The 15,193-nt window shown below is 43.5% G+C and overlaps 1 protein-coding gene across 2 annotated transcripts; it reads left to right on the forward strand.

Annotated features, from left to right (window-relative positions):
• Window positions 1–5,822: 5,822 nt before the first annotated feature.
• LOC142663155 (beta-microseminoprotein-like) lies at window positions 5,823–11,610 on the forward strand. Of its 2 annotated transcripts, none has more exons than XM_075841525.1 (4): window positions 5,823–5,927; window positions 8,410–8,545; window positions 9,416–9,521; window positions 11,325–11,610. In XM_075841525.1, the coding sequence occupies exons 1-4, from the start codon at window positions 5,922–5,924 to the stop codon at window positions 11,449–11,451; spliced, it is 375 nt and encodes a 124-aa protein (XP_075697640.1). In that variant the 5' UTR covers window positions 5,823–5,921; the 3' UTR covers window positions 11,452–11,610. The 2 variants fall into 2 exon arrangements, with proteins under 2 accessions (XP_075697640.1, XP_075697639.1); XM_075841524.1 differs by lacking the exon at window positions 5,823–5,927 and adding an exon at window positions 6,573–6,640.
• The last annotated feature ends 3,583 nt before the right edge of the window (window positions 11,611–15,193 follow it).

The following is a 15,193-nucleotide window of genomic DNA, read 5'->3' on the forward strand; positions in this document are numbered from 1 at the left end:
TCCCAGGTAGTGCCACACAGCCCCCTCCCAGGTAGTTCCACATAGCCCCCCTCCCTGGTAGTGCTACACAGCCCCCATTCCTGTAGGTAGCGCCTTTGGGGCTCCCTCTAGGAGTGGAATCCCTAACCAGAGCATTGCCGACACCCTGTCCGGGGATTCTGCTTCAGGAGGAGCCCCTGACCTCACAGGGCAACCCCAGAGCCATAGTCCTGGGCAGAGCGCTACTAAAGCTCTGCCTGGGGCTCCTGCTCTGCTCCTGACATCACTGTCCATATATGCAGCCTGGTTCTCTTTTAGGAAAGATAGAAAGTTTGGGCTATACAATATCTAACGTAATGGTTTGTTCTTTTTTTTTCCCATTTCTTCCCCTGGTTGCTAAAAAGGGTGGGTCGGGGCAAGGGTGGGGATATGTGCATCGAATTTGATGATAGATTTACTTTTCATATACTATTACTGTTTTGTTATATTATGTTTTGATTGTTACGGAACTGAAGAAAATATTAAAAATAAATTATAACAAACAAATTTGTGGCAATGGTTTAGAGAAGGCCGTTTCCTTATCCATCATGACTGAGCAGCACATGTAGTACAATAGAGAGCAAAACATTACATGCAAATAGCAGTATTGTACATGTAGTACAGGTTGAAAGCAGTACTGTACATGTAGTACAGGTAGAGAGCAGTACAATGCACATAGTACAGGTAAAGAGCAGTACAGTCAGGGCTGGCCTAAGGATAGATGGCGCCCTGTGCGAAATTATCTTATGGCGCCCTAACCCCATCATAAAAAAAATGCCCGATAAAAAACATATAATGCCCCCCAGTATAATGCCCTATATAGTGCCACCACACAGTATAATGTCCCTTTTGTGACGCCCATATAGTATAATAATAATATTTAATAATATAATATATTATAACCCCTTTAAGGACACAGTACGTTGTCCTGTAATTGTGCCCACACAGTATTATGCCCCCTAAGTGGCAGACACAGTATATTTCCCCCTGTAGTACCCCTAGACAGTGTAATGTCCGCTTAGTGGCCCCCACACAGTATAATGCCCCCTCCCCTGGCTGCTACACACAGCCCTCCCTTGTTGATAATGCCCCCCTGTAGATTGTTCCATGTAGCCTTTCTGTAGACAGTACCATTATCCCCCACCTCCTCCTTGTAGATCATCCCATCAGCCCCCCACCTCCCCCTTGTAGACAGTGCCCCCAAACGAAAAACTGAAATTGTACTCACCTAGGCTCCGTTCCCACAACGAACTGAGCTGCACCACGACAGGATCCTTGCGTAGGTTGGCACGATCCTGTAGCCTAGTAGAGAGTTTCCCAACATTCTCGGAGTCGAAGCACCACTGGAAAAATTTAATTTGCTAAGGGCACCCCTACCAAAAACTGTTCAGAGAAAGACAGAAAATGGCTGAAAACAACCACTACACTAAACAACCACTACACTCGTAGGCTATGACACACAGCGTTTTTTGTAGGGCAATTCCTTCAAGAATTTTGAAGCAGATTTTGAATTGACAGCTTTGTTTGACCTTTTATTTTTTTTGTCTTTTTTAAGCCGTTGAAGCAAATGCAAAAGTCGCCAGGCAAAAAAAGCTCCAAACGAGCTCCGCAGATATTTTCTGCCTCCTATTAATTTCAATTGGAGCTCAGAGGTGGAAACCACTTGAAGACTATCAGCCCCCCACTCACAGTAAAATAACCATCAGCCCCCCACTCACAGTAACATGACCATCAGCCCGCCCCTCACAGTAAAATGACCATCAGCACCCCACTCACAGTAAAATGACCATCAGCCCCCACTCACAGTAAAATGACCATCAGCCCAGAACTCACAGTAAAATGACCATCAGCCCCCCATTAACAGTAAAATGACCATCAGCCCCCCACTCACAGTAAAATGACCATCAGCCCAGCACTCACAGATTCCCCATTGATAGGGCCACACAGCCCCCTTGTAGGTAGTTCCACATAGCCCCCTGTAGATAGTGCCACACAGCCCCTTGTAGGTAATGCCACACAGCCCCCTGTAGGTAGTGCCACACAGCCCCCTTGTAGGTAGTGCTACACAGCCCCCTTGTAGGTAGTGCCACACATCCCACAGTAGATAGTGCCACATAGCCCCTTGTAGGTAGTGCCACACAGCCACCTGTAAGTAGTGCCAAACAGCCCCCTTGTAGGTAGTGTCACACAGCACCCGGTAGGTAGTGCCACACAGCCCCCTGGTAGGTAGTGCCACACAGCCCCCTGGTAGGTAGTGCCACACAGCACCCTGGAAGGTAGTGCCACACAACACGCTTGTAGGTAGTGCCACACAGCCCACAGCCCCCTTGTAGATAGCACCCCCTTCCTGTAAAGAGCGCCACTATAGCTCCCTGAGGGAGTGGAATCCCCCTGTGGCAGGGGATTCCACTCCTGGACCGCTCCACTGGATGTCTCTGTCCATATATGGACAGTGACATTAGGGGCAACTCCTGACACGGAATCCCCATCCACAGCGCTGCCGACGCTGTGACCGGGGATTCCACTCTAGGAGAAGCCCCTGTCGTCTGTGTCCATTTATGGACAGTGACGTCACTGGCTTCTCCTGGAGTGGAATCTCCAGTCACAGAGTCGGCTACGCTGTGGATGGAGATTCCGCTTCAGGAGTTACCCGTGATGTCACTGTCCATATATGGACAGAGACGTCAAGTGCTCCGTCCAAGAGCGGAATCCATGGCCACACTGGGATTCTGCTCCTTCAGGGAGCTACAGTGGCGCTAGGCTGCTCTGCTATAGGTGTCGTTACAGCTGTAACAGCTTCAGCTGCTGCTAGCAGTGCCACCGGCCATGGGGGAGCCCGTTCAGATGCCCAGTGTTGCTGCTGGCAGCCGCTATGGCTTCTACAGCAGTAGCGACGCCACTGAGTGAAGAAGCGCCTGGGCGGAAAGGCGGCTGCTGAGTGGCCGGGCTCGGGCGCTTCTGAAGCTATTTTTTCTGTGATGGTGTTTTTTTTAAACTTTATTACTACTGCCTTAGTAATGTCGGATGTCTGATAGACCGCGTCCATTACTAAAGCGGGGCTTAGCGTTAGCCGGTGAAGCGGCTAACACTAACCCCGCATTATTACCCTGGTACCAACCGCCACCAGGGGTGTTGTGAAGAGCCGGGTACAATCCAGTACCCGACCATCTGAAGTAATAGTCGGGTACTGGGGTGGCTGCAGGCTGGTATTATTAGGCTGGGAAAGCCCAAAAACAATGGACTAACGCTAAGCCCCGCTTTAGTAAAGGATGCGGTCTATCAGACATCTGCCATTACTAGGCCAATCCAACGTTGTCCAACGACCGAACCTTTAAAAAAAACACACACAAAAACATTAATAACACTAAGGCTGAGTTCACACGTGGTGGATACACTCCATAATAGCACGCAGCGCATCCGTCCGGTGCACCGCAGGGAATTCCGGGCGAAAAAGTGCACCAAACTGTGGTGCAGTGTTTTGACAGGAATGTCCAGTGCGAAAAACTGGAGTACTTAGCCGGCAAGCTAGTAGACCAGCCTCCTGGGATGACATCTCATCCCAAGAGACCAGTGCAGTCTGTGAATGGCTGCAGCGGCGGTCACATGGGATGAAGCGCCATCCCAGGAGACCGGCCCTGTGTGTGATGTCATCCAGGCCGGCCTCCTGGGATGACGTTTCACCCATTCATCCATGTGACCACTGCTACAGCCTGTGATTGGCTGCAGCAGCGGTCATATGAGAGCGCCATCTCAGGAGGATGAAACACAGACTCCTAGGTAAGCTTAATTTTTTTTCTGAGTTTGGTTTTTTGCGGCGGGATCGCTGCGAATCTGACGCAAAAAAATGGGACAACTGCTATTTAATACAGGATTTACATCCTCATTGAATTCAATGAAGAAATCCCGCAACATATAAGCAGCGTTTACGTAAAGACAATTGACATGTGAACTGGGCCTAATAAGTAAAAAATAAAAACCATTATCATACTTACCTTCCTGGGTCTATGACAGTAAACTAGCAGTGACAGCTCTAAGCTGTCATTGGTTACTTTACATCACATGGTCCCAGGTTACCTCAGTTCTTTGGCCTACTTTTGAAAGTAGGCCAATGAACTTAGGTAACCGGTCACCACGTGAGCTGTCACTGCTTAGTTTACTGAGCCTTGTAAGTAATGCAGGATCACCCCAGATGTACCAGAATATTGCCGCATCTCTGGTGCGTGCGCCACTATAAACCTAGTGCGTGGACTCCTTCAGATACAAAGGCTCAGGAATAAAGTGTCCATTGATGCAGGCCTGGTCTTTTCTGATTAGGCCTGCTCCAGCGGAATGAAGGCAAATGATGAGGAAGGGAACTAATGATTCCCTTGCCTCACCGCCGCTTTCAATTGTATCCGCTTCCTAACGTCACGGATACAATTGAAGACAGCACATTACATTAGACAGAACATTTACATACCTGACCGTCCGTCCTGCTCTGCCGTCCGTCCCCCACAGCACTTCTTAGACTGAGTCTAAAACATGCCTACTGTTCTCGGATTGGCCACAGCTGGTCACGTGAGCAATTCTGGCCAATCAATTAACAGAGGGCATGTCTTACAGCTTGAGGAGCCTAACTAGACTTTCAATCAACTTCTGACATTTCATAGTGACATGTCAGAAATTTTGATCGGTGGGCCTCCGAGCACTGAGACTCCCACCGATCGCTAGAACGAAACGGCAGAAGTGCTCGGGTGAGCGCTGAGCCACTTTGTTTCTGATCGGCTCTTCTCGGAAAGCCGAGGTAGCCCTGTACGGACTCAATAGAAAGTTTATTGGCCCGTACATCAACTGCTCAGCTTTCCGATAAAAGCCGATCAGAAACAAAGAGGCTCAGCGCTCACCTGAGTACTTCTGCCACTTCGTTTTAGCGATCGGTGGGGATCTCAGTGCTGGGCCCCCATCGATCAGCAGCACACGTCTCCCAAATTTCAATCAATATGTTTTTTTTTGGTCCACTTGTCACGGGTCGAAACGTTGCCATTTTTTACTGGATGTTTGACCATTAAAACAACATATTGATTGAAATTTGGGAGACGTGTGCTGCTGTTCAACCACGCTTTTTCTGAGGATATCCACAGGATATGTCATAAATGCCAGATAGATGTGGGTCCCACACCTATCTCTAGAACGGGACCCCCTAAACCCCATTCTTCCGATCTGTGTTGCAGCTGAAAATTGTGATTCCCGACCATATATGGACAGTGAGGTCAGGGGCTTCTCCAGGAGCGGAATCCCCAGCCAGAGCATCAGTATAATGCTTTGGCAGGGGATTCCACTCCTAGAGGGAGCCCCAAAGGCGCTACCTACAGGGAGTGGGGTTGTGCTCCACTACCAGGAAGGGGGGCTGTGTAGCACTACGAGGAAGGGAGGAGATTCCGCTCTTAGACAGGGGTTCCCTCTACGAGCAGAATCCCCGGCAAGAGCGTTGGCAAATCAATTGTATTTGCGTCCTAATGATGCGGATACAATTGTGTGCAGGGGATCGGTTCTGGGTTCCTGCTTCACCCCGGTTCCCCGAAACAGCTGTAATTTTAACAACCATTTCGGGAGAACCGGGGCCAACTGGCTATATCCCACCCCTGGTTTCCTTCATGGTTTCCGACATGCTATTTTGTCTGAGATTTTTGGTGGAATCTGTGACAGAGGCTCCTGATGAAATCTCCAACGCAGATGTGAACTAAACCAGGACTGGATCCTACACACAGGGGCAGTATAATGAGAAGATGCATAGTTCTTTACATCCACTCCTGAGTTTTCCTGCAAAAAAAAAAAACTGTTGTAAAGGCATTGCTCAATGTTTACCCAACTGACAGTTTAAATAACACTCATTTCAGAAGTTTAGGAACTGAAGAGAACATCTCATGATGGTAAGTACTATATTGCTATATCACAACCAGGCTCACACAGTGCAAGTATTTTTTAGTCAAAACTATAAGTGAATACTAAAAAGAGAAGTTTAAGGGTATGTTCACTTATGACAGACTTGTTGCAGAAATTTCTGTGACTGTTCCATATATTTGAAAGGGTTTTGTAAAAATCTATGCTCAGGCTGCAGAAACAACTACATTAGACGTATGAAATGTATTTTCCATTGCAGAAATTTCTGCAACAAGTCTACCATGTGTGAACATACCCTTAGTCTTCTAAGGACAAAAGTTTTCAAACCAACCTGATTTGTTTTTATGAAGAGGTGAGCAGAAGCCTAGACAGAGGGGCCGCTGTGGATATAGTGGTTTTGGACTTTGCAAAGGCATTTGACACTGTCGCTCATAGACGTCTAACAGGTAAATTAAGGACTATAGGTTTAGAAAGTATCATTTGTAATTGGATTTGGAATTGGCTCAAGGACCGTATCCATAGCGTTGTGGTCAATGATTCCTTCTCTGACTGGTCCCCGGTTATAAGTGGTGTACCCCAGGGTTCAGTGCTGGGTCCACTATTATTCAACTTATTTATTAATGATATAGAGGATGGGATTAATAGCACTATTTCTATTTTTGCAGATGACACCAAGCTATGTAGTAATGTTCAGTCTATGGAAGATGTTTGTAAATTGCAAGCTGACTTGGACACTCTAAGGGTATGTTCATACGCAGTGGTTTGAGACGTAATTCGGGCGTTTTACGCCTGAAAAAAATGCCCCTAATACTCCTACAAACATCTGCCCATTGCTTTCAATGGGAATTACGATGTTCTGTTCCCACGAGCCTTTATTTTACACGTCGCTGTCAAAATACGGCGCGTAAAATGACGGCTCATCAAAAGTAGTGCAGGACACTTCTTGGGACGTTTTTGGAGGCGTTTTTCATTGACTCCATTGAAAAACAGTTCCAAAAACGGCCGTAAAAAACGCAGCGAAAAACGCGAGTTGTTAAAAAAACGTCTGAAAATCAGGAGCTGTTTTCGCCTGAAAACAGCTCCGTATTTTCAGACGTATTTTGCGTTTGCGTGTGAACATGCCCTAAGTGTTTGGGCATCCATTTGGCAAATGAGGTTTAATGTAGATAAATGTAAAGTTATGCATCTGGGTACCAAGAATTTGCATGCATCATATGTCCTAGGGGGTGCTACACTAGGGGAGTCACTTGTTGAGAAGGATCTGCATGTACTTGTAGATCATAAACTAAAAAACAGCATGCAAAGTCAATCAGCTGCCTTAAAGAGGCTCTGTCACCAGATTTTGCAACCCCTATCTGCTATTGCAGCAGATCGGCGCTGCAATGTAGATTACAGTAACGTTTTTATTTTTAAAAAACGAGCATTTTTGGCCAAGTTATGACCATTTTTGTATTTATGCAAATGAGGCTTGCAAAAGTACAACTGGGCGTGTTTAAAGTAAAAGTCCAACTGGGCGTGTATTATGTGCGTACATCGGGGCGTTTTTACTTCTTTTACTAGCTGGGCGTTCTGACGAGAAGTATCATCCACTTCTCTTCAGAACGCCCAGCTTCTGGCAGATCACGCTGTGACGTCACTTCCCCAGGTCCCCAAGTCGATGTAGCTACTTACCTGCAAACGCTGATGCTGCTGCAGAATCAACTGTAGCCTCTGGTGCCGATGTGTCCTCGCTCGTCTGACACGATGCAGGACCTGGGGAAGTGACGTCACAGCGTGATCTGCCAGAAGCTGGGCGTTCTGAAGAGAAGTGGATGATACTTCTCGTCAGAACGCCCAGCTAGTAAAAGAAGTAAAAACGCCCCGATGTACGCACATAATACACGCCCAGTTGTACTTTTACTTTTAAACACGCCCAGTTGTACTTTTGCAAGCCTCATTTGCATAAATACAAAAATGGTCATAACTTGGCCAAAAATGCTCGTTTTTAAAAAATAAAAACGTTACTGTAATCTACATTGCAGCGCCTATCTGCTGCAATAGCAGATAGGGGTTGCAAAATCTGGTGACAGAGCCTCTTTAAAGGCCAGCAAGATATTGTCGTGTATTAAAAGAGGCATGGACTCGCGGGACAGGGATGTAATATTACTATTGAATTATTATTGAATATTAATATTGAATGGCACATACAAAAAATATGGTGAAATCCTATTCCATGTAAAACCCCCTCTTAAAACAAGGGGGCACTCCCTCTGTCTGGAGAAAAAAAGGTTCAATCTGCCGAGGCGACAAGCCTTCATTACTGTGAGAAATGTGATTCTGAAGCACTGGGATCCCACAATCGCTGAAATGAAGCAGCATAAATGCTCGGGTGAGCGCTGAGCCGCTTAGTTTCTGATCGTCGGGGGGAGGGGGGGGGGGGTTATGCAAACGACTATTTCTTTGCCCATGATTGAAGCAAAAATCCTCCATTACCCTTATTCACTGACTCTAAAACTTTGCCTTTTATTTCAGAAATACCTTTTGGTGATTGCTTTTTTTGGCACTGGGATCCTTGTGGGTGTTTGTAATGCTGCCTGCAGTTTTTTAATGCCATCGAACACTCATATGGATGGAGATCCTGGATCTAAGCTTACAGCTACAAAGAAGGGTGATGACAAAATCATATAGTCTTATGCCTTGAACCAATCATTGCTAGTTTTAACTTTAGACTTTATCTTAAGTTTGGATCCATTCATGAAGTGGACAAACTATGTTAGTATTTATTTTAGGAAAGTCCAATCATATATTTTAGATAGACTAACCAATAAATGACTGCTAACTCTAAGGCTATATTCACACCACATTTGTTGTGTATGTTCAGTGTATGTGACGGGAGAACCAAAAAACGGCCGAAAATAAGCCGTGTGAACATACCCTAACTGTTGCTGCTGTAGGCTGCAGCTATATGGGAAAACTGTAGTGTAAAAACCATGTGCATGATTTTTATGTATCTCAAAGGACTTTGGGATCTTTTGGGAGATACATTGCACAAAAACTTTTTAAATTAAATGTAAACAATTAATTAAGTGATCATTTTAGAAAATATATTATAAAATCATGACTAAGCATAGCCTTAACACCTACTAGAAGCATTCAAACAAACATCACATATCATATATCAAAATTAACAAAATAGAATGCTGAACACAAGTAAAACTTTAGTTCAGGTCCACTATTGGTCATTACAACTTTAATTTTCAAGAAGCTTGGAAATGTTTTGATTTTTCACTATTTTTACACACCAAAACTCTTAACACAAAATGTATGTATATAAAATATATAAAAGTAAATCTCTTTCTGTTGTGAAACTTGCAAAAATCACTGTGATGACCTAAGGATAAAAAAGTTATAGCCCGGTTTAGCCATTACTAGCGCTTACTAAATTTTGATAAAAAAATTGTATTCCACAATTCATCATAAAAAAAAACTTTCATTCTGCCTATGCCTTCTGTTATTAATAAGTTCTTTCATTTTCTAGGATGCATTAATAACGGAGACATTCATGAATATGGCTCAAACTGGAGAACAGAGGACTGTATGGATTGTAGCTGCTATGCTGATGGCAGTATGCGATGCTGCACTGCGTAAGATGTTTCATTATGAATTTAAAGGGTGTCTACATTGTTTATCAGTCTGCAGGATTTTATGCATGTTCCTGAAACAAACCGAAATCTGAAACAAACCGAAATCTTTGAGAAAAACACAGAGGTTAATTCCCTCCTGATCTCTTTAATTTCCAGCTGACAGATGGTTAAAAGAGAAGCACTTAGGTCAGTTTCAGAAGGACAAAATAAGGCCACATTTTAGCTTTCGACTTACAACCGCAGTATCTGGGCATCCTGCGATTCAACTTGTGTAAGCTTAGAGCTCCATAAAACCATATGGGAATCTTAGTTTGGTTCAGTTTAACCATTGGGAGGACCAGGTGCTTAGTCCACTAATAATGAAGCTAAAATGTGACCACATGATGGATGTCCTAAAGAAACTGTAGTCTTTGCTCACACTGGGAAAAACCTCCGACATATAAACTGAATCAATTCATAGACTTCTATGGTTCCATAATTTGACATAAAGTGACCTTTTAGCATATGTCTGGACAGTATGTGGTGCCATAGCTTTTTTTTTTTTTTGGTGTGAACAGAGCCTTACCAATACTAGTTTCCTATTGCAGACTGAGCAGTGGGTTAGGTTCCTACTGCAGGCAGTAGCCTTACAGCCAAACAACTGGATTGCAAGAATGATGGGGTGAAAATGGCTGTTGTCCTGGGACACATATAGAAGAATTCTTTATATATTTCTTATAATTTTGATTCCAATATGAGACTAAGGATAGGAGGATTAGTGAATATTAAGCGATGACTTGCTGTTTGTTTGTTTTTTTGATGTATGTATTTTTTACATTTTGTGCTCTTAAGTGTCCGTAATTAAAAGTAATAGTTTTTATGGTGTCCATACATGCAGATATTTTAGTTATAATGGCTTCTTGCATTCTGAAATCACAGGATATACACTTGCCAAAATTGCAGATTATTGCATCAAAATTACTATGTATTACTTAAAAAGGCCATACTTAAGAATACAAGGGCAGGTTAAAATACCAGTTCCCGACATTATGTAGACAAGGCAAAATTTTATATTGTGGGACGATGCCCAGGTGAAAAATACAGATGAGCAGCCACTCACACATCTATCAGTCTAATAGAAATACTAAGCAACAGCCGGGGGCTTGAATAGTAAGAGTAATAGGACTCCAATAGGGGAGAACCATTCTTTAATCAAGTGATCCACCAATATTACCCTGCAGCTACTTTCCAGTAATTGACAGGAAGGAGGCTGACTATGGGTTAGGAAACAGTCCTCCCTTAAACATACAAAACACTGAAACCTTCAGATTAACTTCATTACTTCATTACTCAGTCAGGTTTATGGCTTTGAGTCAAAATATGTGGGAGTGTGACTATCAAGTGGCATTTAGAGTGGCATACAGAAAGTAGAGGGGAATTACTCCAGATTAGAAGTCGTATCTTGTTCCTCAATGGTACGCTGTCTATGCTGTAATTATATATTGATGTACTGCTCAATGAGTCCAATATAGACTCCTTTTTATTCCATGATTACTATAATCACAATATAATCTACTACAAAATCCTCAGATATTCTGACATGCACCAGGGTCTATTTTGCCTTTAATATTTCTCTTTGGTCAGTACAATTCTAAAATCTCCACATCCACAATCAACTACAGCCCAGAGATTCACAGGTTCCTATGACAAAGCCGTTTCACAAAGACATCAGATAAGTTTATATTAGTGCTCATGAGAATATGGCTGTACAATGTAATTGTTTATTTTCAAATATATTATCTTTTTTTTTTTTTGTTTGTTTAGTTTTGGCACACCAGCCAACTACAACAAGGAAAAGTGCATAGCCATCTTTGACAAGGAGGCCTGTGCCTACAGCGTGGTGAGAAAGAAGAATCGAAACATAAATTGCAAACACGCCTTGGTGGGCTAAACCCATTACTGAATATGAACAATACTAATTAATATAAATGCAGCATTTGCAATATTTGTATAATTACAGCAGTTACAATATTTCTCTCTATATAAATTCTTTCCAGCAGAATATGTATTCCTGCTATATGCTAAATAAACAAAACAGCTTTTAAAATGAGACACTTCACAAGTGTTTAATATGCAGTTAAGTGATAAAATTCACAGAAGAGTTGGGCCTCATGCACATGGCCATCCACCCGCATTTTCAGGCTGTACTCCCATACAAAGTATGGGAGCACGGCCTGTAAAACACGAAAAAACAGACATGCTCCATAATTCCCGACACAGTTCTACGGCACGGACACCCATCCGTAGAGATACGGAAAGGTGTCCGCGGTCAATAGAACTGAATGGGACCGTAATTATGGCTGAATTTACAGTCGTATGTATGGGGCCTTAACGGTTTGTTTTTTTCTCACAGTACTGAGCACAAATAGCAATGTCTATTAAGCAGATCTTCATATAAATCTATCGTGGCCACATTTATGAAATTTAGAGCAAACTTAAGGAATGGAAATATTCTTGTCTACATCCAGAGACTAAAAAACTGTCCTAATTAAATGCTATGTACACCTTTAAGTGTTTGTTTGTTTGTTTTTGTTTGTTTGTTTGTTTGTTTTTTTATTAAAAAAAATCTCAGTCAGTGTGTTTGGTGCAACTTTATAATTAGTTCTTATTAAAAATTAGTTATACTTTTTGAGATACAGCTGCTTTGTATCCTCTATACTGAGCAGCTGTATCTTTCGCTAAGACCTGAATTCGTCAGTCCCGACTCCCACGGACCTACATGGTTCAGTGTCAGCGGGTCCTGCTTGTCTGTGACACCCAGGAACCATCTGTAATCTATCACATCTAAGTTATTAACTTAAATGTTATGGATAACAGGTGGATGCTGCATGTCAGAGACACGCAGGACCCGCTGACACTGAACAAGTCAGTCCGGGGGACCTGACAGGTACAGTATTCATCGAACGATACAGCTGTTCTGTATAGAGAATACAAAGCAGCTGTATCTCAAAAAGTAAAGATAATTTTTAATAAAAACGAATTATAAAGTTGCACCAAACACACTGACTGACATTTTTATATATATATTTTTTTTAAATCACTTTCAAAAGGTTTACATAGCCCTTAAGTCCAGCTCAGTCTAAGGTTGGGATGTGTCAGAGGCCTTGTTCCTGCTTGACTATCTCAAATAATCTCCTTGTTTCCTAAATAACCCATAACTATTATCTCTCATTCCTCATCTCGTAATAAAGCTATTAGTTCCCCTTCCATCTAAGTTCGATTTGGTGGCAGTAAAAGGGCATGACCAGACGTGGCGGAATTGCTCTGGAATTCCGCTGCGGAAATCCGCAGTGTACACGTTTCTCCATTGCTTTCCACAGCTTTTTAGTGAGGTTCGTTTACACGTTGCGGAAAACTCAGCTGCGGACCATAGGCTGCGGTACGGAATTTGGTGTCCGCAGCATACACTGGTTGTTGCGGACTTGTTGCGGACTCATTGCGGAATTTCTCCATTGACTTCAATGGAGAGTCAAAATTCTGCAATGAAGTCCGCAGATGTTATGTGTGTCGCGTAGCGTATTTGTTTTACGAACATGACATTTCTTCATTCTGGCTGGACCTATGTATTTCTAGGTCTACAGCCAGACTGAGGCCCCATGCACACTAACGTAAAAACGCCCGTAATCACGGGCCGTTATTACGGCACAGGCCGGCCCATAGAAGTCAATGGGGCTCCCGTAATTACGGGTGACTACGTGTGTGCACCCGTAATTAAGGGAGCGTTGCTAGGCGACGTCAGGAGATAGTCACTGTCCAAGGTGCTGAAAGAGTTAAACGATCGGCAGTAACTGTTTCAGCACCCGGGACAGTGACTTCCGATCACAATATACATCAACCTGTAAAAAAAAAAAGAAGTTCCTACTTACCCAGAACTCCCTGCTTTTTCCTCCAGCCCGGCCTCCCGGGATGACGTTTCAGTCCAAGTGACGGCTGCAGCCAATCACAGGCTGCAGCGGTCACATGGACTGCCGCGTCATCCAGGGAGGTCGGGCTGGATGCCGAAAGAGGGACGCGTCACCAAGACAACGGCCGGGTAAGTATGAATTTCTTTTACTTTTACTAGTGAAAGGGCTGTCCCTTCTCTCTATCCTGCACTGATAGAGAGAAGGGAAGTACTTTCACCTCAATACGCAACGGCTAGGCCGCATCAATTTAATGCCCATATTAGGCAGAGCCGCAACAGAATCTGCAACGCAAATTATGTGCGGTATTGATGCGGACAGTGGCGGAAGAAATACGCCACGTCTGGTCATGCCCAAACAGAGGTCAGAAACTGCTTGGCGGTCCGATCTTTTCTTTCTGTTGAAGATTGAGATTTGCAGTTTACACACTCAGTCCACAACATGGTAGTATTTGGGCCAGTATTTTGCATCAGTATTCGGAAGCCAAAACCAGGAATGAAAAGTAAACAGAGAAAGTATAATGGAAAGACTTGTACCTCTTGTACCTCTTCTGTGTCTTGTACCAACTTCTGGTTTTGGCTTACAAATACTGACGCAATTTACTGACCAAATTATAATCCTGAAAAAAGGACGCAATTCCCAAACAGGGTTCTTTGGTCAGGGGATCCACAGAAGGCAGCAGCAAGCACTGTCTCTTTAACAGTGGGGATGGCAAACTGATATAAGCCAGTCTCAACATGATTGGCATTGGGACCGTCAAAGCAAGAAACAAATCCCAGCCAGAATACAAAATTACAAAATGTTTTACTCGCTCCTACACCAAGCTTCTTTGAGGTAGGAATGTGAATAGGGGTTTCCTGGGAGTGAAAACATTTTTCATGGGTTCCATCATGGTAATAAGGTTGGTAATCACTGCACTGAGCTGTCCCATACCCAGCAGGCAAATGACGGCGAAATGCAATCTATGTACAGTTAACACAAGCACCGTCCTTGATAACTATGCCACACATGATGGATTTTTTCGTGGTTAGACCCATGAAAAATATAATTTATGTGCAAGAGTTACAGAAGCCCACACAAGATCCTGACAGGAGTGTATGTCCAACTGCCAAACAAACTTCCTCCAGCTGCTGCTATTCATGAGGACGCATTTCACATTTCTTGCCCCAGGAATGACAATGATCAGACTCATGGACATTATATGTTGTCTCAAAAATCACAAGATGTGTGGTGAACACTTGGCAAAAGCTCACTTTGCCAGAGAAAGATTGTAAAATATACAATATATGACAAAAGTATTGGGACACCTACACAATACGCCTACAGGAGCTTTATAGCATCCCATTATAAATCTATAGGCATTAATATGGAGTTGGTCCCCCTTTGCCGCTAAAACAAACAAACAAAAAACAAACAAAGTATCCACTCTTCTTGGAAGGCTTTATACAAGATTTTGGAGTGTTTCTGTGGAATTTTTGCCCATTTATCCAGAAGAGCATTTGTGAGATCAGACACTGATGTTGGAGGAGAGGGCCTGGCTCATAATCTCCGTTCTAGTTAATTTCAAAAGTGTTTGATGGGGTTGAGGTCAGGATTCTGTGTGAGAAAGTCAAAATCTTCCACACCAAACCATGTCTTTATGGACCTTGCTTTGTGCACTGGAGCAGTCATGCTGGAACAGAAAAGGGCCGAACCCCAAACTGTTCCCACAAAGCTGGAAGCATACAATTG

Source organism: Rhinoderma darwinii, chromosome 11 (genome assembly GCF_050947455.1).
Source record: "Rhinoderma darwinii isolate aRhiDar2 chromosome 11, aRhiDar2.hap1, whole genome shotgun sequence".
NCBI classification, from domain to species: Eukaryota; Metazoa; Chordata; class Amphibia; order Anura; family Rhinodermatidae; genus Rhinoderma; species Rhinoderma darwinii.

Bases quoted from the DNA above. Each gene is read 5' to 3' on its own strand.
- LOC142663155 (XM_075841524.1), top strand. From the start codon at position 6,596: ATGGAAGATGTTTGTAAATTGCAAGCTGACTTGGACACTCTAAGG. The intron at 6,641-8,409 runs GTATGTTCATAC...CTTTTATTTCAG, and splicing joins CTGACTTGGACACTCTAAGG to AAATACCTTTTGGTGATTGC. The intron at 8,546-9,415 runs GTGATGACAAAA...TTCATTTTCTAG, and splicing joins GCTTACAGCTACAAAGAAGG to GATGCATTAATAACGGAGAC.